Source organism: Falco punctatus, assembly GCF_963210335.1.
Source record: "Falco punctatus genome assembly, chromosome: 1".
Lineage (NCBI taxonomy): Eukaryota > Metazoa > Chordata > Aves > Falconiformes > Falconidae > Falco > Falco punctatus.
Window position 1 is genome coordinate 110,718,934 of NC_137580.1, and position 26,999 is coordinate 110,745,932.

The 26,999-nt window shown below is 44.1% G+C and overlaps 2 protein-coding genes across 4 annotated transcripts in view; both read left to right on the top strand.

The window, feature by feature from the left end:
- Window positions 1-10: 10 nt before the first annotated feature.
- On the top strand, window positions 11-19,792 carry GGNBP2 (gametogenetin binding protein 2). Of its 2 annotated transcripts, XM_080383165.1 has the most exons (14): window positions 11-146; window positions 889-1,017; window positions 4,804-4,884; window positions 6,986-7,239; window positions 8,188-8,286; window positions 11,442-11,555; window positions 13,231-13,440; window positions 14,447-14,621; window positions 16,169-16,363; window positions 17,074-17,224; window positions 17,406-17,531; window positions 17,613-17,764; window positions 18,152-18,400; window positions 19,137-19,792. In XM_080383165.1, the coding sequence occupies exons 2-14, from the start codon at window positions 925-927 to the stop codon at window positions 19,338-19,340; spliced, it is 2,103 nt and encodes a 700-aa protein (XP_080239291.1). In that variant the 5' UTR covers window positions 11-146; window positions 889-924; the 3' UTR covers window positions 19,341-19,792. The 2 variants fall into 2 exon arrangements, with proteins under 2 accessions (XP_080239291.1, XP_080239290.1); XM_080383164.1 differs by lacking the exon at window positions 11-146 and having other exon boundaries at window positions 910-1,017; window positions 13,231-13,434.
- Window positions 19,793-19,906: 114 nt separating this feature from the next.
- The window catches only part of DHRS11 (dehydrogenase/reductase 11), a 31,233-nt gene continuing 24,140 nt past the window's right edge, over window positions 19,907-26,999 (top strand). For both annotated transcript variants that reach the window (XR_013927654.1, XM_080384397.1), the window contains exon 1: window positions 19,907-23,695. Coding sequence is in view for 1 of the 2 variants with exons in the window: in XM_080384397.1 (XP_080240523.1) it covers window positions 23,564-23,695 (132 nt within the window). In the remaining variant the exon portion in view is untranslated. The remainder of the gene's footprint in view (window positions 23,696-26,999) is intronic.

Genomic DNA, 26,999 nt, shown 5'->3' on the forward strand with positions numbered 1-26,999 from the left:
GAGAAAGGTGGGGCCGCCCGGGGCCGGGGCCGCCGCCTGTGGGGAGGGCCCGGGGAGGGGGAGAGGAAGGAGGCAGCTCTGTGGCGGAGCCCGGGGTGTCCGCCCGCCTGTCACAGCGCCCGGGCCGGCGACTCGCGGAGGAGCCGGTAAAGGCCCGGGGAGGGCGAGGCGGCCGGTGGGGCCGCGGGGAGGCGGGAGGCGGGGGAAGGCCGGGAGCCGGCCCCGCCGGCTGCCTCCGTTCGGGGCTGCTACCCCGCCATCGCCGCGCCGGAGGCTTGGGCGAGGACCGGGAGCCGCGGGGTGGGTCTGCCCGCAGCCTCGCCCGGGCTGCGACCGCCCGGCCCGCCGGAGGGAGGGGGAAGCGGGGGACGGCGGGCCCCCTCCCGCAGCTGCGGGTCGTCCGGGGCGGGGTGGGGGGGAGCGGCGGCCCCGTTCGGCAGGTGGAGCCGCCGCCTCGCCCCACTCCCTGTCCAGCCGCCGCCGGGCGGACCGGGGCCGCGGGCAGCCGCAGCCGCGCTCCGGGCTGGGCGGGCCCCGCCGGCCTGTCTGGGGCGGGGGGGGGCGTGTAGCGGCGGGCTCCATCCCCGGGCTGTGCCCGGCGGAGGCCGGGTGCGCTCCTCCCCGCCGTCCCCTCCCTTTCTTCCATGTTATGTCGCATTTCCCAGCTTGCCCACCTCTCCCGTTCCCGGCCCCTAGTCCTTTTTAAAAAAAAAAATAATTTAATTTTATTTCTGGAGCCCCCGGCGGGGCCGAGCGGCGGGCGGGCGTGGGCCGGGGCTCGGCGTGGTGAATCAGGCGATGGGGTAAAGCAGGCTCGGCGCCGGGCTGGTGAAAGTGTGCCGGGGAAGCGCGGCGGGGATTTACCTCCCCGGCTTGGGCTGCTCGCAGGCTGCAGCTGGGAGGAAGCCGCCGGGGCGAGCGGAGATGGCGCGGCTGGTGGCCGTTTGCAGAGACGGGGAGGAGGAGTTCCCGTTCGAGAAGAGGCAGATCCCCCTGTACATCGATGACACCCTGACGGTGAGTGCCCAAGCCCCCCGCAGCCCCTGCTCCCCGCGGCGGGCCGGGTGCTGCGGTTCCCGGCGAGGCCTTTTCTCCAGGCAGGCCTGCCAGGCTCCTCCTTTGCTCCTGCGGCCGTAATCTTGGGGACTTTGCAACACTTCGGGTCAGCAGCGCTTCGTGTGGCAACTTTTTTATCTGATTCACGGCTCCAGGGACGCGCAGACCGCCTCGTAAGAAACTTGGTGCTGTGCTGGAGCTCGCGTGCAACTTGTTTTCCAGGGACGAGCGTGCCCGGCGCCCGAGCCTGCATGCGGAGCAGAGGCGTTTTGCAGGGGATAAGGCAGGGAGCCATGTTAAGGCCAAACCCCAGGGTTACCACGAGGCAGTCATGCTCTTAAAGAGGCAAGAAAAGGCTAAAGCTTGTTTCTGGAAAGCTTTGACCAAAAGTAAGGGTCATCGAGCTGCTAGTGACATGCTGCTGTGTCTACAGTAACAAACCCCGAGAGGGAGGGGGTCTGTTTTGGTGTGGTGTTCTGAACTGAAAAACGGGGGGGGGGGGGGGGGGGGGGGCGCATTTCCAGAAGGTTCAGTGGAAAAATGAACTACATGTAGCTTGGAGGCTCCCTGGTCTCTCTTTTCCTCAGGTGTTTAGAGGAAAGCTCAGGAATTGCGTTGTAGGTGAGCACAGAGCAAACGGAAAAATGTTCTCTAACCAGCTAGTTGTCATTTGGTTTCATTCTTCAGGTGTGAAAATGTTGGGTTCAAGACAAAATTGGGCTTGGACAGCATGATTGGGCATCTTAATTATTCATATTTGACTTCTGTTGCTGTCAGTGGTGTGACAGTAACTGCTCTTGCTTTAAAGGGTGTAAAAATGTGTGATCTAGTATGGGAGAATGCCTCACTTGCATCAGCTAACTTGATGAACTTTGTAATATATTTCTTCTGTCTTCTAGAACAATCGAATATCTTCAGACAGTCTCTTAGCCCTCCATCCCGCTGTTAAAGATAATGTATCTCAAGCTCATTGGCTTTTGCTACGTTTGAAGAAAGGCTCTTTGCTGTATTTTAGTTCTGGTTGTTCTAAATGATGGTGTATTACTAATTTACCAAATACCACCACTGTTTTTTGGCTTTTTACATAGTCTGTCTTCCCTGGTTAGTGGTGCTTATACGTTAGGCAGGGTTCCTCCTTAAGCTGTCCCAAGCGGTATCTAGCTCTCCTGGAGCGCTTGATTACCTGCACTGCGTAGCAGTTGTGTAAGTTTGGGGTTTTTTGATGTCTTGGCCATGCCTTGAAATTTATTTTGTCCCTCCATTCCCCATGTAGTTTTAAGATCTTGGATTTCTTTCTCCTTCTTCCCACCTCCCGGACTCCCGAGTGAAAATTACTAGATTGTGTCGGGTAGAAGACTTGTACTTATTACCTTTGTTGTGTGCGGTAGGTTCAGAGAGAGAAAATTTGGCTATACCGGGTGTCAGGTAGATGACTTCAACTGACCTAAAATTCCATTTGTAGTTTAGTTCCAGAAACTAATGCCAGACCCAAACTTTGTGCAATTGCGCTATGTTGTCGCTGTCCTTTTTACACCAGAGGCAAGTCCTGCTCATGATTGAAGAGGTTCCCATAGCTGTAAATAAGTTTTGTATCCATCTGGGTGAAAGGCATTTATGCAAGTGCAAGTCATCCTCACCATGAAGGAAATCTTATCTCAGGTCCATAATTATTTTTTTTCCCATTCTGTTAACTGTTACAAAGTACTCTGATTTCTAGGTGGTTTCTGGAGGCTTTTACTAAGTAAATCTGCAGAAGCAAGTGAATGAATTTGGCTTCCTTGTCTAGGTTGTCTGTAATTTACGTTTTAAATTCTTAATGAGAGATATTGCAAGACATGCAGTTGTCTTTGAAACATAATTTTACATCTGCAGCATTAATGTTAAAGAACAGTGGTGTTTGTTGACAGCAGCTGGCTTCTGTTGACCTCTTTTAAAACTCAAATTTTAAAAATAATGGGGCTACTTCTGTTAGTCAGCTGGAAGACTTAATCTATGTCTTAAATCTAGAAATAGTGAATCACTGATTGCAAATTAGTGAATGAATGGCCTGTAATGCTCTTACACTTGTAACGTTTGCTTTGTAGTAGCATAAGAAGCTGTTTAGGTGCAATGTGATACTGCTCCTCCAAATGGATTGTTCACTACCACACTTTTCTGTTTCTTATGGCTCAACTAGAAATGAAAGGAGGTTTAAATATTTAACCCTTTTCATTTCTTAAGCAGCTTTTATGATTTCTCGAAGGCATTCCATTTGATGTGGTATTACGGGATTTTTTTTTCCTTCCAGTTCAGGGTGTGATGGTGGTTGATGTTTAACCACTTAATAAAATCTCATCAGACACATGAATTAATTTAGTCTTTGATAATTTCACTCTGTTGTACAAAATACCTAAGGGTGTTGTCTGATAGTGGGAGATGAAGGTGAAGGAGGAATAAAAAAATGCAGATTTACCTCTTCCCTCTGTTATGAGCAGATAGAGCTTTTACTTTTGCATGTAGCTCATTGCCCCCAGAAATATCAAATGTAGGAAGCCTGTAATTCTGCAGCAAAAGCTTGTGCTGCTGCTTAGTGTGTATAGGTCAGGGGCAAGGGAGGCTGGAAGAGAAAGACATGGGAGATTAGAATTAGCACGGACTGTGGCACCGTTCTGCAGACAGATAAGGCAGCTGTGCTAATGTTCCAATTCTAGCACATGTGAGATCAAAATATTGCCTTGCTTTCTGGCCTTGGAGAATAGATGTTTATTTTGGAGCAATGTTGGAGTGCCTGTAAAAGTAAATATATGCGTTCTCTGGAGGTAGTGTCAGCAATTATGAAGACAGCTGGGAATTCTGTCTTTACTAGACAAGTGAGGGAAGGTGGAAGATGGAAAAAAAAATCAGACAATTTTGTTTGGCGTTGATTGGTATTAGAGTTATTAACCAAAGTTATTTCGTCTTTCAGATTTTAAAGAGAACTTCCAGTATTCCTATTGATAGTCTATATTTCTCAGTTTGGACAAAGAAGACTAACTAAGGCAGTTTTTACAAGTTTTTCTAGTTGGTTTAATTTTTCTCCATGGTTGTAAAGTTGGGGTTTTGACTGAAAATTATTTTACTGATTTCTGCCCTCGGCCCCCCCAAGAAACTGTCTTCTTTATTGCAAGAAATATTTAAAAGAAATATTATTACTTACGAGTAATCACATTGTTCTGTAGGCTTAATATTTTACTTTGAGCCTCTTAAGAGTTGCAGCTGCAGTCACACAGAACAAAGTATACCTTGGAGTACCTTCTTGGTTTAATATGTTTTTATATTAGCCTTTGAAGGAGTCCATGAGTCTGTCATTAAACAGTTGCAACTGTTTCTTCATAGCTTTATAAATAGATTTAGGCCGTCGGATCAATTTGGATCTTCATGTGTTGAAGTACAATTGTTTTAAACTGAAACAGGGTCTCAAGTCATGTAGATAGTGTGATATAAATACTGATGTTGCATTTAGCAACTTTTGGTTTCTCTGTAAGGGCTACTTAAGAGCTGCCATTTATAAACTGCCTCTAAACATTATATTACTGACACAGGTACTTTGCTGAAAGATTCACTCTCTTGAACTGTTACTTTTATCCTTTCCCAAACTTCCAGGAGTTACGTGGAAAGAATGAGAATTTAATGTAATTTCTATCTTAATTCCACAGGAAAGTAAAATAAGCTAACTCTTTTTGCTTGACTTTTTCTCTGAAAGCTATTTTTTTTCACTCTCTTGTATAGATGGTGATGGAGTTTCCTGATAACGTGCTAAACCTTGATGGACATCAGAATAATGGTGCACAGTTAAAGCAGTTCATTCAGGTAAATACAGCTTTCTGGTTTTTAAGAAGGCCACATGTCAGATCTTGCGTTCCTTAGGTTTGTGCTTTCTCTTCTCTAAGAGGTTGTCACTCCTGGAACGACTTAAAAGACATGTCAGCACCTATATGCGATTACATATTGGTACCAATGTACACTGGGTGCATTAGTTTTCTGTATTTCACAGTATCTATATATACACTGTTGTCTTGTCAGGAGGCAATTGCTGCGTACCTAGTTAGAATTGAAAACTTGTAAAAACGATAACATCTTCTGGTCACTGCCAGTTTATGCATAATGGAAACTACAGTTTCTAAATAGATTTTATTTCTTTTCTTTTCTTTTTTTTTTTTCTGAAAACTTTTGAACTGCTTTTTCAAGTGGAAGTGTGCATTGCTTAAGATGGAGTTCTTATGATTAGGACCATGCCGAGATAGAATTAATGTGCTGCTTTATAGATTATGTATAGTTGAATAGTGAGAGGTGGGTTTGTGGTACCCATGAAGCTTTAATAATAGTAAATTACTCTGCTAATGCTCTGGCAAGTAACTGTAGCCCTGTAACACCTGTAGCAACTAAAACATTGTGCCACTTGATGTCCAAAGGTACCGGGCAGTTTTCTGCGATGCAGCTTGCTCTTCTTCACTTGTGGGTTGACAGCCACAGTTCAGGCATATGTTGCATATGAAGCATAGCTGTGTTGTGAAAATAGCTCATTCCTGCTGTTGCTGTGACTCGTACTATTAATTACAGGAAAGAAGATTATGGCAGAGTGATATCACTTGTCAGATTATTTAATGTGCCTGCCTTTAAGAGCACAGACTAAATGTTATCTCATAATAGCTTTACTTTTCATAACATGCATTACATAAAATGAGCTGAAAATATTTTCTCTTTTCAATTGATCTGTTTACACATTCCATGAGATCGATTAGTTTTACTATATTGTGTGGTCTTTTCTTTCTCCAGAAGTTGTGACTTGTCATTTCTGCATTAGGCATGTTTAAGTGGTGTGATATGACAAGAATACAGAAAATATTATTGTGACAAAAAGCTCCCTGTATAGATACAACTATGCTTACAAAGCTGTACTTGTGAGCTTCATTTTCCCCTGGTTATAGCAATTAATGCACTGACAGGACTGTGCTTTTACAGACAATGTTGGAAAGTGCCAGTAGCGCTGATGTTCTAAGTGTAGATGTGTGTGTTGGTGCGTGAGGAAGGGACTCTGTCTTCTGCATAGCTGTGCTAGTGGCAGTTCAGTGTTGATGAAGTCCACACCGCTAATTTAGCAGTTAGAAGAAATAGAAGGGTATGTGCTTTTTGTGTCTATGCGTGCCTGGATGTGTTTGACAGAGGAACCAGGAGAAGCTCCTAGAATTGTTTATTGATGTAAGAAATATTAGAAGGTGTTCCCTTTAAGGTTCTATTATTAGCACGCATTGAATGTTCAGTACTGAACATTCAGATGTTTCACCCTGAATAGTAATATGTGCTTTTTTTTTACTTCAGGTATTAGAATTGTAACAGGAAATAGCATTTAACCTTGCAGGAAAAATATTGCTAAATTGTCTTGGTCTGAACAGATCAAGTTTGTTGTAAATGAGATTCCCGTATATGCCAATGAGCATCCAGAAATTTCCTTTCTCTGTGCCAAAGACAAAATGAGTGTGAGGGGAAGATGAAAACTCATAGAGCTGTATGTGAGGCCCTTTACTAAAACATCTGTGCTGAGGAGGAGGAAACAAAAGGGCTTCCTGATAGGGACAGGGAGGTATGCCATTTGTCTGGGAGCAGCATTTGCTGATTTGAGTGGTAGGAGGAGGGAACAGGAGGAGAAAAACACTAGCTTCCTTCCAGAGGATAGACTTGATGCAGAATTGTTCCTATGATATTAGCAAGTGTGGTTTTGTTCATACAGTAAGTATTTTAAGTGATCTACAGTAAGACGGCAACCTGAAACTCTGAGCACTGAGTACATTTTCCACAGGTGTATTTTGAAAAAGAAATGCTGTTGAAGGCAAAGAAGTCTTGAACAGTTTAAGATGTTGCTTGTTTGGTTGTTGTTTTTTTTTAATTACTTCATTTCTTTCTCTTTTTTTAGAGGCATAGCATGCTTAAACAGCAGGATTTAAATATTGCCATGATGGTGACATCACGTGAAGTTTTGAGTGCGCTTTCTCAGCTGGTCCCCTGTGTTGGCTGTCGTCGTAGTGTGGAACGTCTCTTTTCTCAGCTCGTAGAGTCTGGAAATCCAGCACTTGAGCCCCTAACAGTAGGGCCAAAGGGGGTTCTTTCTGTAACTCGAAGCTGTATGACTGATGCAAAGAAGCTTTATACACTGTTCTATGTGCATGGGTAAGTGTCTTGGAACTGCACAGGTTATCCTTACCTGGCAAAAAGGAAAGCTAGCTTCTGTGCATTTGACTTTGCAACTTTCTTGGCGATGCTAAATTGTTGCAAGTTTGAATCGTGTCTTTTACAGTCACGTTAAACCAGTTATTGCCTAAACTGGGGGGGGGGAAAAATACCCAAAAGACCTCATCTTTCTTATCATCAGTTGCAATGTCATGATTGCGATTGAAAGCTACCAGTATTAAAATGTCAAGTCATTAATCTGAAATAGGCATTGTGGGTTTTTCGTGATCTCTCATGAAGAAGAGTGTTTCTTCACCCCATTACTCTGCATGTAAAACAAAATTAAATAGTAATTAATGCCTCCCTCCCAGAAAATTTCTACTCTTGAGTAGAAAGGTAACACTGAGAAAGTGAAACCTTCTGGGTTTGGCTAGCACAATAAATGGCCTCAGTGCCATTTGTTTCTCAGCTGTCAGCAGACCAAACAGACACTGCTCACCACAATGGGCCTTTGCCTTCCAGTTGGTTTCAGCTTGTTCTTCTTGCTCCAGTTAGCAGGCCAGTGGGAAGTAAGGAAGGGTCAGTGCAGAGCAGGGGATACTGAGATCTGGAGGGTGAGGTAGTGTAACTTGATAAAGTGGTGACAGTGGTTCCCTCTGCTTCTGAAGTAAGTGTTATTGCTCGAGGTCTGTTACGAAGTTACGCAATAGCTTTTTAGATATGGCTTTTTTTTTTTTTTCTTAGTAGAATTTGTCTGGAAAATCTGTACTGTGTTTTTCTTTGGTACTGCAGGATTGTACGATATAAGTGAAAATGAGGGACTGGAAGACAATTTTAGGTCTAATGTTTGTTATCATACCTGTTTCTGATGCATGAGCTGAATAAATCCCTTTCAAACTTCTCTGCATAACAATGTTTTCAGAATACTGAGTTACATTTTTTCCATAGGTCCAAACTGAATGATATGATTGATGCAATTCCCAAAAGTAAGAAGAATAAGAGATGTCAATTACACTCCTTGGACACACACAAACCGAAACCTTTGGGGTAAGTTTGTGTTTAACGTGCACAATTCAATCTAAAAATGTTCTGAGGATCCAAACTATTGATACTAATTTATTTGTAAGCATAGAAACAAATTATTATGCTGTTACCTGTTTGCCAGTGTAGTAATCTCTGAGCTGTTTGGATTTATAGTAGACCCGAATAGTTGTAGGGGTGGAAGAGAGGCAGCCAGGGGTTTTGGGCAGCGTGTGTTGTAGGGCACGCACGAGCTTTTCTCTGTAGGTTTTTGTAAGAAGGTAGTTAACCCTTTGTTGTGCAGTAAGAGTGATAGTCTTACCCGTAGGATGTGTAATACTTTTCCTACTGCCCTTGCTCACACTATTGACTGGACAAAGGTAGTGCTATAAGGTGTTCCAGCCTCCCAACGTAAGATCTGTGCTCCTTCCTCCGTGTGAGTTGTCCCTCTGCTCTTTCAGAGCTCTGTAAGGTAACTGGTGATGCTTTCATAGGAAGTTTAGGGCTACCATATGAAATCCGTTGTTTCTCCAAACTTGCTTGTTAGTACTAGCTGTTCAATTTTAGCCCCTTGTCTTTAGGGTCTTCTACTTGGTGGTGGAGTGTTTTGTTTGGGGGTGTTTATTGTTTAACAATATCCATGTTTAATTTCAAAACTAGCTGCCAAAACACAACTTGGCCATTACAAACCAGTGCTCTCTATGCTTTTTGTGTCTCGTCTGACGTAACTTGGAATATAGTCTGCTCGGGGCACGGATAGCTTCTGCATTGTGGTATAGACAGCACTCTGGAAAGACAAACTGGTTTTGGTGCTCTACACCAAAATGATTGATCAGCAATTTTTCCTCACATTGAGGGGAAAGGGTATATGTTAAACAAGTATACATCGTTTTGCTTGGGATTATTAAAAATGCCTTGCACGATTGTTAATAAAGGGCTTTATTGTGGTTGGGCTGCAGGGTTAAAACTCTGTAGACTGTATTTTCTCTAAATGTGGTGCCGTGTTTTGAATACACCAGTGAAGAAGATGCATGTGTGCCTCCGTGTCTTGAAATTGAAATGGTTTATTCCAGCTGGTTAACTGAGAAAACACTCCCTTTAAATCTGTTGCAGATTTTGGGTGGTTTTCTTGTTTGTAGGGTGTGTTTTATATTTTGGGGTTTTTAGATGACTAATGAATTAGACTAATATGCTTAGCTGGAGTGTCCAGGACCTTCTTTAGTTAGTTGTGTTCTACTTCTGGTTAAGCATACAACCTGTGAAAGCTTGGTCATGGTTTCCAGTTACAGGACATGTATTTTTCTATGCAGACTGGAGTCTCTTTGTGTTGAGATAAGTCCCGGGAGATGGTAGGCTTGTGGAATTTGACACTTGATTTTTACTTGTGCTGCTTGAGGATGGTGGCAGCTAATCATAATCTCCTATTATATTTTTGTTACAGGCCTTTCATATGATTAGTTTAAAGTTTATGTTACATAAGCAAAAGATTGTAAGCGTATAGGGGCATATATTTTTTTAAAATAAAGCAAATTCAAAGCATTATGAAAGTGTTAATCTCTTTGCTTTGTTTTTAGGAAGATTAATCTTTTCTGTGTAAGAACATATATCATGGAACTTGCACTTACCATCTTGGCAAGGCAGAACAATTCTGAAACTTGGTGAATAGAGAGGAAAATGCTGCCTTTATTTCCTCAGTTTATGCCGGAATAAATCCCCTTAGTATTTTCAATGCTGGCAGGTTAATAGGGAATATGTGGAAGAGCAGTATTTTAATACACTGCAAGTAAAGCTTTCAGCTTTATCTGATAACATGGCTTGTGGATAATCATTGTAGTTTGGTAAAGAAGCACAGCTTGCTCTCTGCTTGCTCAGTCGATACTGGTTTGTTGTGCTGTGGAACTGATCAGGGTGTATCAGTACTGATATTTCTCCAAATAAATCTGCTGTTCTGAATGGAAGCAAATGCACCAACAGCCTAGACACGGAGGTGTCGGATACAATAGTCTTACAGAACAAATTCTATTTATCAACGTAGAGCTTTCTGCTTCACTTCATTACAAGAAACTTCTTCAGATTAGTTTCATCTGTTAGGCATTTTATACACACAAAAAGGCTTTGAACTGTAATTGTGTGTTTAATTATACAAGTTACGTAACTAGCTAGTGCCACTTGAGAGTTCCTTGATGGCCTTAGTTTCAGTGTGCCTGGTTTATGGCTACTCTGTTCCATTTGGGGCTAAGGAGCATTTTAACCTCTCATAAATGCAAGCCATGTGATCTAGCAAACTAGATAGTAGCATGCATAAATACTCTTGAGGGCTAATTATTAAATAGGAGTGCTTCTTCCCCGGTTTTCCTGCTCTGTTGTATCCATCCATGAGCTTAAACAGAAATGGCCGTTCTGATAAAATGTCGAGTGTAGACAAGGCTGTAAGTAAACATGACTTGCTATTTAAAGTTTGTTCTTTGCTCTGTAAGTGTACTTTTAGCATATCCAAATGTGTGTTGTAAAGTTGGTTGGTTTGGGTTTTTTTTAAACAAATTTTGGAAATTTAATGTAGGGGGTGCTTTATGATTTCTTATGGTGATAGATGTGTGCAAGTGTGGGGGTTTTGATTTGCTTTTTTCTTTGGGGGTTTGGTTTGGTTTTTTTACTAAGTTAGACATTTAATCTGCCAGAAGTATTTAAACTTGTATGTGTTTACGCTAAAGGTAATATTCTGAAAAATTACTACTGGCTTTCAGCTGTAACTTTAAAGAGTCATTATGAATCTGGGTTTATAAACACAGACAGCAAAATTTGTATCTCATGTCTGACCGTAACTTCACTGAAAGTTAAGGCTTAGCCTATAAAGGATTAAAAGTAAATGAAGGAACATGGTAGCATTTTCATAGTGTTTGTTTAGGAAATATATATATGGTATAGGTTTAAAAAATGTTTTTTAATACTATGTGACAGTGGAGGGAGCAGTAGCACACTCAGTACATAGAAATTAAGTGCAAATAAGAAAAACAGTGAAGACAGCAGGAAGGAGGAGAGTAAGTATAGCATCACTTTCTGCTGTGGACCTTTCCAGCAAGCAGTCAGGTAAATGAATGATGCTTTATGTTGTTTCTTTTCTAAACTTCTAACAAGATAATATATAGTCTTTTGTTTCTTATGATTTTTCTTTTTTTTTGCAGGGGTTGTTGGATGGATGTGTGGGAGCTCATGTCCCAGGAATGCAGGGATGAAGTAGTTTTAATTGACTCTAGTTGTCTTTTAGAAACATTAGAAACCTATCTACGAAAACACAGGTATGTTAAAAGAACGAAGGCGCACCTTCGTTTAGAGGAATAGCTGCTGCATTTTTTTTGTGAATTAAAATATATGTAGACTTCACACTGTGTTTAAAAATGTAGAGGACTCGAGTACCTTGCCAGATGGCATTGTGGCAACTGCTGAGACACAGGCGGTGAAACATTCTTAGTGTTTTACCTGTTGTTCTGTGTCATGGTAGGGGAAACGCGGTATTGAAGTAATAGCTGCCTGTCTTAACTTCTTTTGGTTAGGATTACGTTATGATTTACAATTTGATGTATTAAAACTGTGTATATTATTTCACTCTTTCACAAGTAGCTTACTCTGTCTGGAACTATGCCTTCTTTTTAGGCCTGTGGGGAGTATATGCAATTTCCAAATAATGTGAGCTAAACTAATAGAAGCAGATTGTAGGCCTGGTGTTGCTTGTAAATCACTGTTTTAAAACAGTTGTTTATGACTTAGTAGTGCTAGTGCTGTTTGGTCTCTCTTGCAGCGGAAAAAAAAAAAAAGGCTACTAATTTATTGTTGCATGTGTACGGTAGCTACCATACTGATTTGAAAGTTTTAATTTCCAGTAGTCTGAAGGTTCTGATACAAGCTGTGGGGGCACAGACGGTTGTGGGTGGTGGTGGTGGTGTGGAAAAAACACTCTGGAAACAAAACAACTTTAATCTCCTGTGACATTAAACATGGCGTTGGCAGTGTTCCTGATGCTAACCTGCAATAATATTACTGTTTTCTTTCCTTTCACTACAGAAACTAGCCAGTTATCATAGTTCTGTCAAACATCAAAATATGTTTGACTTAGTGTTGTCAAGTGACTGGACAAACTAGGAAAGGGAAAAACCCCATCCAGAGATGGCATGAAGAGCCAGCTTTTCAAGCTGAAAGCTGAAATATGAGCAGCTTGTCTGACTTGCATTTTTAGAATAATACAGCAAGAGGTTTTGTAGCTCCTCGAAGACTACTCCTCTTATAAAACAGAATGAGCTTAATTTTGGTTTAATAGATATATAGATTATAATTATAACAGACTTCATAATTATACTGTTCTCATATTGGTTATCTGAGCTAGCACATGTTTAAATTGAGTATGTTGTGTTATAAGAAAACCTTGTTTGGCTATCTGTGCAGTAATCTAATAATTCAAAATGTGTTTAAAGGTGCTTGTAGTGGAAACATCGCTCTTATACAGCAGGCAACGGAGGAAGCTTTTTTTCTTATTGCTTATCACTCGCTTGAGTGTACCTTTAAATAATTGGTATAAAGTAACTCGGAGTGTGTTACTTGAGAGGAATTTTGTCCTGGCTTGTACTAATGATTTGGTTTGTTTGCTATTAGACTTCTGATCTTTGAACAAATGTGGAATTGCATCTCTATCTAGGAATTCCTTCATATTAACAATTAGCCTGATTTATGCCTTGGAGCATGAAAGTTGATATCCAGACTGGTAATATATGATAGGTAGTATAATACATACAGTAAACTTACGTGGCTTACAGCCAAAGTCTTACTATTTTGCCTTTTGAAGTAACATAAACCTTATGTGACCTAGTTTAAATATAGCATGTGCTATTAAATAGCTCAGTATATTACAACTTAAACTAAGTGGGTGTACATTTCTGCTTGAATAAGAATTCAGTTCTGTTATGTTCTGTTTTAACACAGGTTTTGCACTGACTGCAAAAATAAAGTACTTCGGGCATACAATATTCTTATCGGTGAGCTAGACTGCAGCAAAGAAAAGGGCTACTGCGCCGCGCTTTACGAGGGTTTGCGATGTTGTCCCCATGAACGTCATATACATGTATGCTGTGAAACAGATTTCATCGCACACCTATTGGGTCGAGCTGAACCAGAGTTCGCAGGAGGGTATGAGTATGTAATTTGCTAGAGTGGGCTATCTAGCGCTTTGCTTCTTTATTTTATTGTTGAATGTATTTTGCAAATGATTTTTGCCTCCTTGCTGCATAATAAACTTCTGAATGTCAGTATTCATGTCGAAGTAGACTTTCAAGATAGTGCTTCAAAGTAGTGAAGATTTCTCAGTGTGCTTTTGACTTTAAGGTGCATTTAACTCTGAAGGCAAGACTGAAAGAAATCGCCAAATGCCTTCTAGTTTATTTGTTCACTCCCTAGGCTGCCTGCTTTTCCATTGAGATGTTCAAAATATGCGAAATAGAAAGAGAACCTTGGTTGACACTTTTACCAAATGCCAAGTGTTCAGTTTAGTTTTCTAGTCGCCATTTGTATATTATAGTAATTCCTGAACCCAGCATCTTAAAATCTTCCAATGAAAAATACAATTCTGACCTCAATATCTGTAAAGCTCAATCATAACTGTTTGATTAGGAGGGTAAATCCTTTTATAATGATTTTTCCTTAGTAGATGATAGATGCAGATTAATACTGAAATATTTTGACTTTGTACGGTAAGTAATGTATAACCTTCTGTGTGTCTTTGTTCAGTTTCAGTTAACTGATGCATAAATGTCTAGGAAAATGGAATATTTGCTATAAACCAAATACAAATTTTAGGAAACAAAAGACTGGCTGCGTCTCTTTGGCTTTAAAACTCTGCTGATCCCTCCTAGTAGGAGCAGGCAGAGGCTGATGGGGTTACACCTTCAGCAGTCACAGGTGGGAAGGCATAGCGCAGCTTAACAGCGCTGTGCACGTATTAATCTGTCAGGAATGTACTGGTGGTTGTGACCTGGTCCTTTCTATTTTGCATCTGCATGCAGCACAGCAACTCTATTTAAAAAGCTGTTCATGCAAACATATCTTCAGTTGTACATAAAGTACGTTATTGAACTGCTTTGATCTCTTGGTAGACTTCCAGCTACTTTAACAATACTATACTTTGGTTCAACTCTTCCTTTAGACGAAGAGAAAGGCATGCTAAGACAATAGACATAGCCCAAGAAGAAGTTTTGACCTGCCTGGGTATTCATCTTTATGAAAGATTACACCGAATCTGGCAGAAATTGCGTGCTGAGGAACAGACGTGGCAGATGCTTTTTTACCTAGGTGTTGATGCTTTACGCAAAAGCTTTGAGGTAAAATTAAATTTTTTGTATTTGAATTGCTGTAGTAACTGTGTACGTTTTCACTAAAATCATTTTTCCTGCTTTCTACTAACGTTGGGCTGGAAGGAGCTTCAAGGGTGTTGGATTCAATCCCTTGTTCACTGCAGGGCAACAGTTGTGTAATGTCCATGCATAGCACAACTGAGTTGTGCTCTGATGTAAAGTCTGCTGGAACATAAAAGATTGGGGCTGGCAAATTTATCTTCCAAGCTATGTGATATAGTACACTGGATCTTCTATGTTTTTAATTCACAGTGAAGGTATTCCTACCTGATAGTGTTTCATGTAGCTCTGGCTACAGTAGTTTTTATTTGGCTTATTAGTAAAAACGAAGGATGTGCTTTTGAATTACAAACATAGCTGCTAACTCTTGGATTCAGTGAGTTCCATGTGCACTCTAATCCCGTGGGATTTTGAACTTCAGGTAGAACTCTGTGCAGTTCCTTTAACGTATGTCAATAGTATACTTGCCCTTTGGTATGACGGATATTTTTGGCTATGTTTATCTTCCTTTCATAATGACTGTTCTCTCTTAAAAGCTTCTGAAACATCAGAGGAGGAGGAAGAAAATCAGTTTGGGAAAGATCTTAGTGGAATCCTAATCTAATTAGTTCTTGGGAGTTTTTACATGTAACTTCTTTTGAAAGACAATGCTGTAGAAGTGGCATTGGACTGGGTACACTGTGGCATTTTTGTCAGGTTTTGTCTTGGTTGGTTTTTTAATCTAGTAAAGCATGGTGTTGGAAATTCATTGACACTGTGAAACTTGGGTAATTGTACTGGTGTGTAAGGTTGGCTATGAACTGGAAATACGGAACTGCCGTGTCTTTATATGGGGTCCTTTTCTAAGGTGAATGGGGAATGATGTCTCATTCTGGCTGAAGGAGTTCCTGGAGTGATCTGGGAGGGGAAAAAAAAAAAAAAAAAAGAGAAACACCTGTGAATTTAAATTTATCTCTGCAGGAGCACTGATCCAGAATAGTTTACTAGTTCAACTATATTCTTGCAACTTAATATGTAGGTGTGCCATTATGGTACATGTTCTAAATTTAATATTAAGGGACATATTTAGATACTTGCTATATTCTGAGATATGTCTACGCTTCAAAATTGGACTGCCTAGAAAAATCAGTTAGGCTTCTCGCTGATTATTCTAGACAAAGAGCTGCAGGAATTCTGTAGCAGTAGTTCTAATGTAGTTTTTTTGTGCTGCTGTGTTAAATAACCAGAGTATCCACTGTGTAAACAGATCTAAAAACGTGTTCAGGTCCACAGCCTTTCACTGAAAATTGCAACTCTGGGCCACAAATTAAGTGCAGTGCTCCCCCATACATGTATCGTCTCCAGCAATCTAAATTTAGTGACTAAACCTGGATAGACATTTTTCTTCTATAGTCAATAGTTGTGTTGCTGTGATAAAAAGTACTTACCAGCTATTTACCACCTCCTTTTTTTAATAAATGTTAAAACCTGAGTTGTGTTAATACCTATAAATAGATCTAACCTCTTACAAACAGATGGCCGTGGAAAAAGTGCAGGGTATTAGTCGATTGGAACAGCTCTGTGAAGAATTTTCAGAAGAAGAAAGAGTCCGAGAGCTTAAACAAGAAAAGAAGCGCCAAAAACGAAAGAACAGACGGAAAAATAAGTGCGTGTGTGAAATCCCTACTCCTTTGCAAGCAACAGAAGAGAAGGAAATAAATCAAGCAAAGGTAAACATTGATAGCTGTGGCTTTTTGCAGGTGTGAAGTAACTAGATCTCTCATTTGCTGCTTCAATCATCAGCTCACTGCTGCATGTGAGAATTCTTGAGAGGTTTGGGGTTTTTCTGCCGTACTTCAGTTCTGGGAACTAGTTTTTGATCGCTAGTGGAATTTAATACTTTTCCAGATTAGTATAGTCTTTTTGTAAAGTAGTTGCCTGGAACTCCTTAGCTTTTGGGGGTTTGGGTTTGGTGGGTGGTTTGTTTTTTGGTTTGTTTTTTTTTGTTTTTGTTTTTGTTTTTGTTTTTTTTTTTTTAAGTAAAACCTCCTAAATCTATGGGTCAGGTTATGCTAGAACACTTTCCAACTATCCTTTCTTAAAGATCACTTAGAATATGGGAATTCAAATGCTAGTTGCAGACAATTACCACTGAATTTTTGGGGAACGGAAAGCTTTAATTGAGTAAGTGCAATTATTATTCTGGATCTCTTGGCTGAACTTAACAGGCTAACTGTAGGTCATATTATTCTGGGGAAAGCAGTTGGTTTGGCGTTTTTCTTTTTTGGTTATCTTGTGCTTCTGAAGAAGCACAAGCAGTGCTGTGGCTGTTGTCAATCATTGTCAGCTGTTTTTTCTTAGGGAAAGAGTATCCCTTATAAAGTTGCCGACAGAGCTACTTTCAGTACTTGCAAGTACTTTTTTTTTGCTTTGTTTTAAGGAAAACTCAAACTTCACGGAAAGTAGTTGCAAAGCCTGTGGTAGCACCGAAGAAGCCAACAATTGTGTAGAAGTAATTGTTACTAATGAAAGCACTTCTTGCACCTGTCCTAGCAGTGGTACCCTATTAGGTTCACCTAAAATTAAGAAAGGTATGTCAAATGTCATTTATTTTTCATTTTTAAAAGCATTTACTGTTTACGGAGTAAACAGTGTTCAGCTATTATTTTTTAAAATGACTTTTTTTTTTAAGAATTCTTTCTTGTTAGAGGCCTAACTGAAAGAATCTGCAACGGCTGCTGTAGATGACTGTAACTTTTTGCTTCCTCTCAGGTTTATCTCCGCATTGTAATGGTAGCGATTGCGGCTATTCATCTAGCATGGAGGGCAGTGAAACAGGATCTCGAGAGGGATCAGATGTGGCCTGCACTGAAGGCATTTGCAACCATGATGAAAATGGTAGGTTTGGTCAGAACAGAATATTGGGTTAGTATCAGCAAAACTTAAGTGGCTGAGAAGAAAATCTCTTGTCTTTTGCAGGAGATGATTCATGTGTCCATCGCTGTGATGACAAAGAGGAGGATGGAGATAGCTGTGTGGAATGTTGGGCTAATTCAGAAGAGAGTACCACAAAAGGCAAAAACAAAAAGAAGAAAAAGAAAAGTAAAACTTTGAAGTGTGAGAATGAGCATGTAAGGAACATAGCTATTTCAGAATGCTTATTTTAAAGTTGTTAACAAAAGTGTTGCGAATTTCGATTGTGATTAACTCTGTAAATGGGGTAACAAGGCTCTTGGGTTACCTCTCCATCCAGGTTTTGAAAGGGAGGCCCTTCCTAGAATAGGCTGTGGCAGAAGGAGTCTCTTTTCTCCTGTGTTCCTAAGCATGTGCACTTTTGCACACTCAGTGAATTAATGTATTGTTCCCCCCTCCTCCCAGGCACACATTTTAAAAATACATACCCTTGCGCTCTTTGTGAACTTCCTTCCTTTCCTCTTTCCCTCTGCTTCCATCTGAAACTCGAATGTTTCGGATTTAACACTGCTAGTAGTTCATTACAGGCTGTTTTCAATTTGTAGATTCAGAAACTGGGAAGCTGTATGGCAGATCCAGGTAACAGAGAGACCTCAGGAAATATCACGCACACAGAATGTCATCGCGACAAGACCAAAGACACACACGCTGAAAGCTGCTGTAGCTCAGAAAAAAGTGGGCAGCAGTTGCCTTGGTTTGAGCATATGAAAAATGTGTCACAGTTTGCAGAACCTACAGAAATGTCACTTGTTCCTGATAGTGGAAAAGGTGCCAAGAGCTTAGTGGAACTCCTTGTAAGTAACCGCTTGCTTTGAATTTTAGGTTGTAGCATACTGCTTTAAGTCATCGGGGCTGAGGATGGGGTTTAGAACTCAAATCCCGCTGATGAACTGTTACGAGGGAGAACACAACGGAACTTAAGATTCATTGCTTACGCTCCTAGGGTTTAGTTTGTTTGCTTTTGCGTGTTCTCTGTAAAGTGTGTAACTCGGATGCTTTGCAGAGGAGGGGAGATTGCTCGTCACTGGAATGCAAGTGACAGAACTTGTGTTATAAGTATTCATTACCAAGGATTGCATTATTCCATAAAACGAAGCATGTGTATTGCTGCCTTCATGCCTCAAATATTAATTCCCACTACGGGCTCCTTGGACAGCTTTCTTCTCTCTCCCTTCCCTTCTCCTTCCCCTTGCTTTACATCCTTTTCCTTATTTTTTGTTTTTAAAAAGAATAATATTTATATGTAATAACATATAATAAAAGCCATCCTCTTTCAATGGAAATGTGCTAAGAATCTGAGGCTTATTCTGGTAGCTTTCAGGACTGTATAGGCTGCCTTTTACCCAAAAAATAGTGGAGCACGTATCTGTGAATCGGGTGACTGCATTAGCCAGCTACCGCGTGCGGTGTCGTGCCGTGAAGGCTACAGCCTTCTTCAGATACCTGTAGGCAGCGCGTACCGTTGCAGGAGAGGTGTGCAGCACGGGGGGGGCCATGCTCGAGTTCTTAAATGCCTGTTTCCATTTGTAGGATGAGTCTGAATGCACTTCTGATGAGGAAATCTTTATCTCACAAGATGAAATACAGTCCTTTATGGCAAACAACAAGTCTTTTTACAGCAATAGAGAACAATACCGACAGCACCTGAAGGAGAAATTTAATAAATACTGCCGCTTAAATGATCACAAGGGGCCCATTTGTAACAGCTGGTTGACAACGGCTGGAGCGAACTAAATACAATAAAATAGCTCTGTCTTTCACTGAAATTCTCAAGATGACTACTGCGCCTTCTCTTTCAAAAACTTAATTTAGTGACTTATGGCAAAATTTTATCTTAAATTAATGTGATTCTTTTTTTTTTTCTTGTTTTTTGGGGAGGCTGGTGGAGGTGATTTCATTAATTTTGTTCTTTCTTCAGGCTTGTATCTTTAGTTGAGTAGCTGTGCAAGCCTCTCTTATAATTTAAGCCATCTCTTTTCATTAAATGTTTCTCTTACTGTGAGACTTAAAAAAAGCAAACTAGTGGCAAAGTAATGTTGTACCTATAATTCTGTACAGAATGACAATGAGCTGAATATAAGATTTTACAAAGTAGACATCCATTTGCAAAATGTTTTGGATGTAATATGTTAAAGCGCAATGTGCAAAATTTAAATAAAGAATATTTATTAATATGCATAGTAAAAGTTGGTGTACGTGTTTCTACTTCTCCTTCCCAGCAGTCTGAATTCTTGTTGTGCAGATGGGCGGTTGTCGCTTCAGCCTGCGTGGCTTCGCGGAGGTGGGTGTCAGGTGAGTCAGCTTGGCCTGGGAAGAGCACAGGTCCTTCAGCGGCACTCGTGGCAGCCAGCCTGCCGGGCTGTGTGCGTCCCCGTTCCATGTGCTTTAGAGATCTTCGAGCTACCGCCAAGCAAGCGGGGTCCATGGCAGCTCGGTCGTGTCCGTGTGGTGCTGCACCCAACCTGGCTCGTGCCACGTGGCATCGAGTGCCTTTTCTGCTTCCAGGCTCGCGGACAATATATCGGCGTGGCGCGGAGCTGGCTGAGGGGTCTCCAGCAGCCTTGTGCTGTGCGGGTGTGCTCTGTAACTCTTGACATGGCTGCTGTGCCCAAGGGCAGCATACTTGGTTTGATGATGGTTTTGAGTTTGGAGTGTGCAGCCTGTACCATTTTTGGGGCTTAATTTAGTTTTTCATCAAGACAATTACTGATGCCGGTGAGTTAGGAGACTGCTGCGCTCGTTTTCCTTCTCCCCTGACAATGCAGACTCAAAGCTGCTGCCTGAGCCCGTCAGAATGTAATCGAACAAAAAGCAGCTTTTCACCACACCTTGACATTTTCTTAATGGAATAACAAGCTCTGTTGTGAAGACTGAACAGGAGTGCTTTTGCATAAATATCTGTTCAACCATGTCTTGTTCTACTGAATACAGTCTCTAATGTCACGGCCTCTTTGTAAGAGGGTGATCTGACAAGCGGTGAAGATGCAGGGTGTGGGAGATTAAGAAAAAAGCAGTTTAATACCTGGTGCTAAATCAACAAGATGAGGCAGTGGTACGGTTCTGCACAGTGAACATCCAAGTTCAGCTGACATGAGGTGAATTCTGTGGCACCCGCACCTGGGAGCGGCTATATATCTGTGTTTATCTAGAGATGATGGCTATGTGTTGTACAAGTGCAGTTGAAAAAATGTAGGAATTAAAACTTATGTCTGAAGTTGAAATCAAGATATAAGCATATTCATAATGAAACAAAAACCCCCAGGTAGCCTTCATACTGAAAGGAGATCATGCTCTGCTAATGCACATCCCTCTTGGTGATTTGGTAGCCACTTTGCAAAATCAGATGTGAAAATACATTCTTGAATAAGCTTTACCTTTGTAATTTTTTCCAAGTTAGATAAATAGTCCAGTTGGGTAATGGTTAAAATACATTCACAGATTATTTCACTTAATTACAAAACAAAACTATAAAGGTATGAATGCTTTTTTTTTTTTTAATACGATGATTATGGTGGCAGCTGTCACTAAAAAGAAAATTCTGGTTTTGGTGGGGGGGTATAAGCAGAATTACAGAATATAACTTCTAACTTCCTCATTTTCTGTACTGTGCTCCCTTAGTCTTTCTGAGAAAGAAACAAACCTGTTTTCTTGGCTTTGCTTCACGCCTCAGCCACGTTATAAAGCGGCACTGTGCCTGGCGATGCTTAATTTGCCCAGGGTTCTCACAAAGAACCCAAGAATTAATTCATGGAGAGTGACAGCAAACACGTACGGATGCTTTTCCTAGTCCTGATTTGAACTCTGAAATTCGCCTTCGTGAAAGCCACCCTTCAGCTTCCTCCGAGGCCACAAGGACCTGGCATTTGCCATGGCAAAAGGCTGCTTCTGCAAACGGGAGGAGTTTCATCTTGAACGCGAGGAAGGGGAGTCCTTGTTGTGGCGGTTCTCTTTAATCAAATACTCTGCTCACCAGCTACAGGAAAAACACAGTGAGGTTCAAAGAGCGGGGCTGCTGGTCGTGCTGCTCGTGCATCGCGAGGAGCTGGCTCCGAGGGGTGTCTGCCCTTGGGAATTGGTGCAACCCCAGTTTTCAAGTGGAGTGTTCGTCGTTCTGTGCTTTACCGCAGCTGGAATGATGGGGATCGCTTTGTTCTCAACGTGGTGGGGTTGCAGCCTGCTCGGGGTCGCAGCTTGGAGGAAAGTGGGGAGCTCCAGAGCCCCTTCGGCACGTGGCCAGCTCGGGTGCTGTGTGCAGTGGGTGCTGCGTGTAGGGGGGCAGCATGCCCAAGTCTCCCCGTGGATTTATTATGGCCAAGGGGCCCTTTTTACTGCAACAGCTCCTGCATCCCACCGCCCGGGCGGGAGCCCTGTGCTGTCCCCAGGCCTTGCACCAAGCCGAGTTCAGACACCTCCTGGAAAAACCTCCTGCACCCCTTGCCCTGTCAAGTGAAGTACAGCAGTGCTGCTTCATTTTTTACACAACCTAAAGAACCTGAATACCTGTGTAGCTTTTTCCTTCTAGTGTGGTGGTTTTTTGTTTTTTTTTTTTTTTAATTTATTTTTTAAAAAACTTTCAGTGACAGGCTGTGCAATCAGCTCTAGGGGTGGTACTTAGCCATCAGACTTTATATAATAAAGTTCCCCATTGTTGTGTGGCAGTTGAAAGTAGGTTTAAATTAAGCCGCCCAGCAATGCATGGCTGGCGGGAGGAAGAACCTTCCAAACCAGTTTTCCCAGTAAGTTCTTGCAGCAAGCCATTGGCCCCAGCAGTGGATAGACCTCAGAGGAACGCGGTTCTCCTCCAGGTCTGACCAACTTCAGAGCAAAGGGGCAAGTATCCTTAAATTCCCCACAGTTAAACTGGGCAGCTGGTTGTCCCAGCATGGTGAGGGTGGCGGCTGGACATACACATGGAAACCATTGGGCTTGAAGCTGCTGACTCCAGCTGAGGACTGGAAGCGCGTTGCATTCTCCTCTCCCATTTATGCTCGTTTTCTAAATGAGAGGCAGGGATTCCATGGATGGACCACCCGGTGGATGAGGAATTAGCTGGGTGGTTGCACTCAGTTGCGGTCAATGGCTGGGTGTCCAAGTAGAGACTGGTGACCAGTGGCATTCCTCAGGGGTCCGTACTGGGACTGGCACTGTTCAACATCCTCGTTGGCAACAGGGACAGCGGGATGGAGGTCACCCTCAGCAAGCTTGCCGATGACACCGAGCTGTGTGGTGTGGTTGATGTGCTGGAGGGACGGGATGCCCTCTGGAGGGACCCTGACAGGCTGCGCAAACCGCACGAGATTCACCAAGGCCGAGCGTAAGGTCCTGCACCTGGCTCAGGGCAGCCCCCAGTACCAGTGCTGGCTGGGCGGAGAGTGGGTTGGGAGCGGGACTGGGAGGGACTGGGGGACAAAAAGCTCTCCGTGGCCCGACGGTGCGCTCACAGCCCAGAAAGCCGGCTGCGCCACCGGCAGCGTGGCCAGCAGGTCGAGGGAGGGGATTCTGCCCCGCTCCGGTGAGACCCCCCCAGCTGAAAGGGGCGATTCAGATCAGACATTGGGGAAAATTCTGTACCGTGAGGGTGGCGAGGCGCCGGGCCCGGCCGCCCAGCGCGGCGGTGGGTGCCCGTCCCTGGCAGGGCTCAGGGCCGGGTGGACGGGGCTGGGAGCCACCCGGGCTGGCGGGAGGTGGCCCTGTCCCCGCGGGGGGGACACTGGATGACCTTTAAGGTCCCTCCCGCCGCGGTGCCTCGCCCTTCTCCCAGGGGCCATCTCGGGCAGCAAGCCCCCAGCCCCAGCGCTGCCCCCGCCGCCGGCTGAGCCCTCGCACACTCGGTGCACGCCAGGCGGGGGGGCGCGGCCTGACACGCCGGGGCGTGGCCGGGGGGCGTGACCGGGGGCGTGGCGGGCGGCGCGGGCGGGCGGCGCATTGTGCGCGGCGGCGGCGGCGGGGCCGGGGCCATGGAGCGCTGGACCGGGCGCGTCGCGCTGGTCACCGGCGCCTCCGTGGGCATCGGCGCGGCCGTGGCGCGGGCGCTGGTGCAGCACGGCATGAAGGTGGTGGGCTGCGCCCGCAGCGTCGACAAGATCGAGGTAGCGGGGCCGGGGGCCGAGGGTGGGCGGCCCCCGGTCGGGCCGCGGGCAGCCCTACGGCGGGGGCGTCCCACGGCGGGGAGGGGCTCGGCCACCGCCCCGGGAGGCCTCGCCGCGGGGTGGGAGCGCTGCCGGGGCCGGGTCGGCGGGAGGCGGGGGCTGGGGCCGGCGGGGCCGCTCGCCCTGCTGCGGGCCCGGTGCGGGTGGGCTCCCCCCGCGGGTGGGCTCCGCCGCCGTTCCCGGCCCGGCGGGAGCAGCTGTGCCCCTGCGGCGCGGGGGTTCCCGTGGCCGGGCGGGCCCGGAGGGGCTCGCCACCCCGCAGCAGCAGGGCCGGGGGTGGGAGTTGCCCCGGGAGCAGGTTCGGTTGGGGTTGGGATTGCTTTCTTCTGAGCTGCCTTTTATCGAGGTTAAAAATGGGTTGTGAGGAGCGGGGCTGGGTGCGGGGGGGCGCGGTGCTTCCCGGCCCACGGCGGGCGCTCGGGCGATACGGATGTTTCTACGAGTTCGTGTTAAAATCGGGCTCCAGACCTTCCCACGTTGCTCACCCCTACAATGAGCATCTCAAGAGCGAAGCCTTCACCCACCTCTAGAGCCAACACCTCGCCGCTGCCTTAAAGATGCTCAGTGTAGTTTCTGTGAGGTCCTTCGTGTCCTTGGATGTGTCTGTAGGCTTTACCGCGCAACGGCACAGGCTGAAGCCTATTCATTTCATAAGAAGTTTCCTTCTTAAAGGAAAAAAGAAAAAAGAGAAGAAAAAAGTTACAGTCAGACAGCCCAAATATTGTCATCTTGGTTGCTCGGTGGCAGCCGAGCCCGACGAGGTCCGTACGAACACCCAGGGTTTGTATTTCCTTAGTAAAGGTGATAAGGACTCGCTATGCACAGTTGGCCACACCAAGAATAAACTGTCCAAAAAATCATGGGAAACGAGGCTTGACATGGTGGGTGTTGCTGAGATACGGGGTTAAATAAAGAAACGCTCAGAGGAATCAAAACTTTTTCCATTCTTCATCATGAATCAGAAAGACTGCTTGCAGAGAGGAGAAAATACCCCAATGTGACTTGTTTAAATGTCCTCTGGGGCTTGCTTCTAATTTTGGAATTCCCAGTGTTTTGATACTGTGGTTTGCAGGGAAAGCCGAGTTCTCCGAAGGCTTTCCCATGTGCGGCCAGCGGTATTTAAGGATGTACTTCCGTAGCCTGGCTTCTTGTAGCCTTGTGGTACCTGGTGAAGGATGTGGTAAAGGATGCCGTTGTTTCCCACTCCGCTCCAGAAAGGACAGAAAAGCCATTTCCAGTATTGCTGTTTCCAATATTGCACTTTCTTTGGATTTGCTTTTGAAACCTTTTGATTTTCTTTGGTAAAGAAAATAAATGAAACTTGGAGTTTCCTTCACTACTGCAGAGGAGTTTCCTTCCTTTCTGCAGCCTGAAATCCCTCCTTTCTGAAACTTTCTGGCAAAAATGCGGTATAGATTTAAGAAAGAGCAGTCTTTTAAAGGCTTTGCCTTTTTATTTGAATCTGCACAAAATGCAATCGCATTTTATGTAGGTGATTTGTCTGGGCTGTGTGGTATGTGCCTGTACCGAGCAATGCTGACTGCTCGGCCCCTTCCGAGTCCCTTGTCGCTGTTGCGTTCCCAAGCCTTGTGTCTAACACTGCAGCTGATGTTTGTCCCGGCTTCGTTCTTTTGAGGACCGAATTGTGTTTGCAGCACACGGTTGTTTGTTTAGTTAGATGTTTGGGCTGTGTTTTGCTCCGCTGCTATTCTGGTTTCTATTTGCCGCAAAGCATGTTTCCTTAAAGAGGAACCAAATCCCAGAGGTGCTGCTTGCTCGGGGAAGGGAAGGTGGTGAAGCATGAGGTGGCCCAGGTTCACTCTGGGAACAGGTCTGTCACCTTGGAGTGGCTGCCTGGGACACCTGTGTTGGCACAGGTGAGGCTTCTTGCTGGCTCCTGCTGTGCCTTCGGAGCAGAGTTGTTTGCGGTAATGAAGCTTTCCTCCAGGAGCTTCACCTAATGTGTTTTTTTTTAAAAAAAAGAGGAAGATATTCAGGCTTCAGACTCATGCTGGGGCTTGGGACTTTGGACGTGGCTGTAAGAAGCCATCTCGAGAAGCAGGAGGTGGCGTTGTGTGCGGGGATGACTGTGCAGCCAGACCTTGCCTAGGGGCTCCTGCCTGCTGGAGGGGCTTTGGCTGTGGGGACAGTAGGAAGGAAACAGGAGGGTCTGGGCCACCAGCACTCTGTGAGCATGTCGTTACCTTAATTAGTTACTGTATAACCAGATCTATCCACAAAATATGCTCATCTGTTATGTCCGGCTGCTGATCTTCCAAGTCAGGGTTGGCTGGGAGCTGGAGGACCATCCCCTGGCAGGAAGCCTCGGTGGGGATTTGAAGGATGCGCTAATTCGAGGATAGCAGCTCCAGCCGGAGGGGCAGGATGGGGGAAGCGGCACTGATGTTCAGGGCTTGGGCGCAGTGACGAAGGGACAAGAGGAGAGAAATAGGAAGGAGCTGAGGGCTTGGTGTTGTCAGATGCGAATAAAGGAGAGGTTGGGGCATTGCAGCCACAGTTCCTGCAGGACAGATCTTGTTGCTCTATTAAAATTGAATAATTTGCTAAATGCCACTGTGGATAACGGTGTACTAGAGGAGCAAACCCCCAAAATAAATCCAGGCAGCTTGAAATGGAAAGAGTGCAACTGGTACAGTTAAAAACCGGGAATGTGGTGTTCATTTGGTAGCAGAAAAGCGTATGTTTTCATTAATGTTATGCACTAGTCATCCATTTTAAGGTAAGGTGGCTGAAACCACTCTACATGGTGGTTTTACAACCTACTGTAAACTGGTGACTGAAAGAGTATCTTGTTCTGTGGGGAGTTTAACTAGGGCAATAAATGCTATGTCAAGATTTCTTAATCTCTTGGAAAATCAGATAAGGGCTTGAGGCAAGCTAATGAAGGAGTTGCAAAGTTGTGGTTTTGGTATAAAACCTGTGTCACGACGCCAGTGCTCATTATTTGACTTTTGAAATAAAAATGTTAATGGCTTACAAAAACTGCAAAAGTCTCTCTCTTTTTTTTTTGTTTTGTTTTGTGTTTTTTTTTTCTTCCAGTGGCTCAGTAGAAGAGCCACGTGCTCAACGTGCCTTGAGTTAGTGCTCCAGCTGACTTCAGCAGTATTATTTCAAAACTGGATTTTATTTTTTTTTTTTGTCACATCTTTCTACGTGCAGCCATGGCAAGCGTGGCCTCCGGCGACTGGGCTTCCCCTGAGGAGCTGTCTCTGGCCGTGAGCCT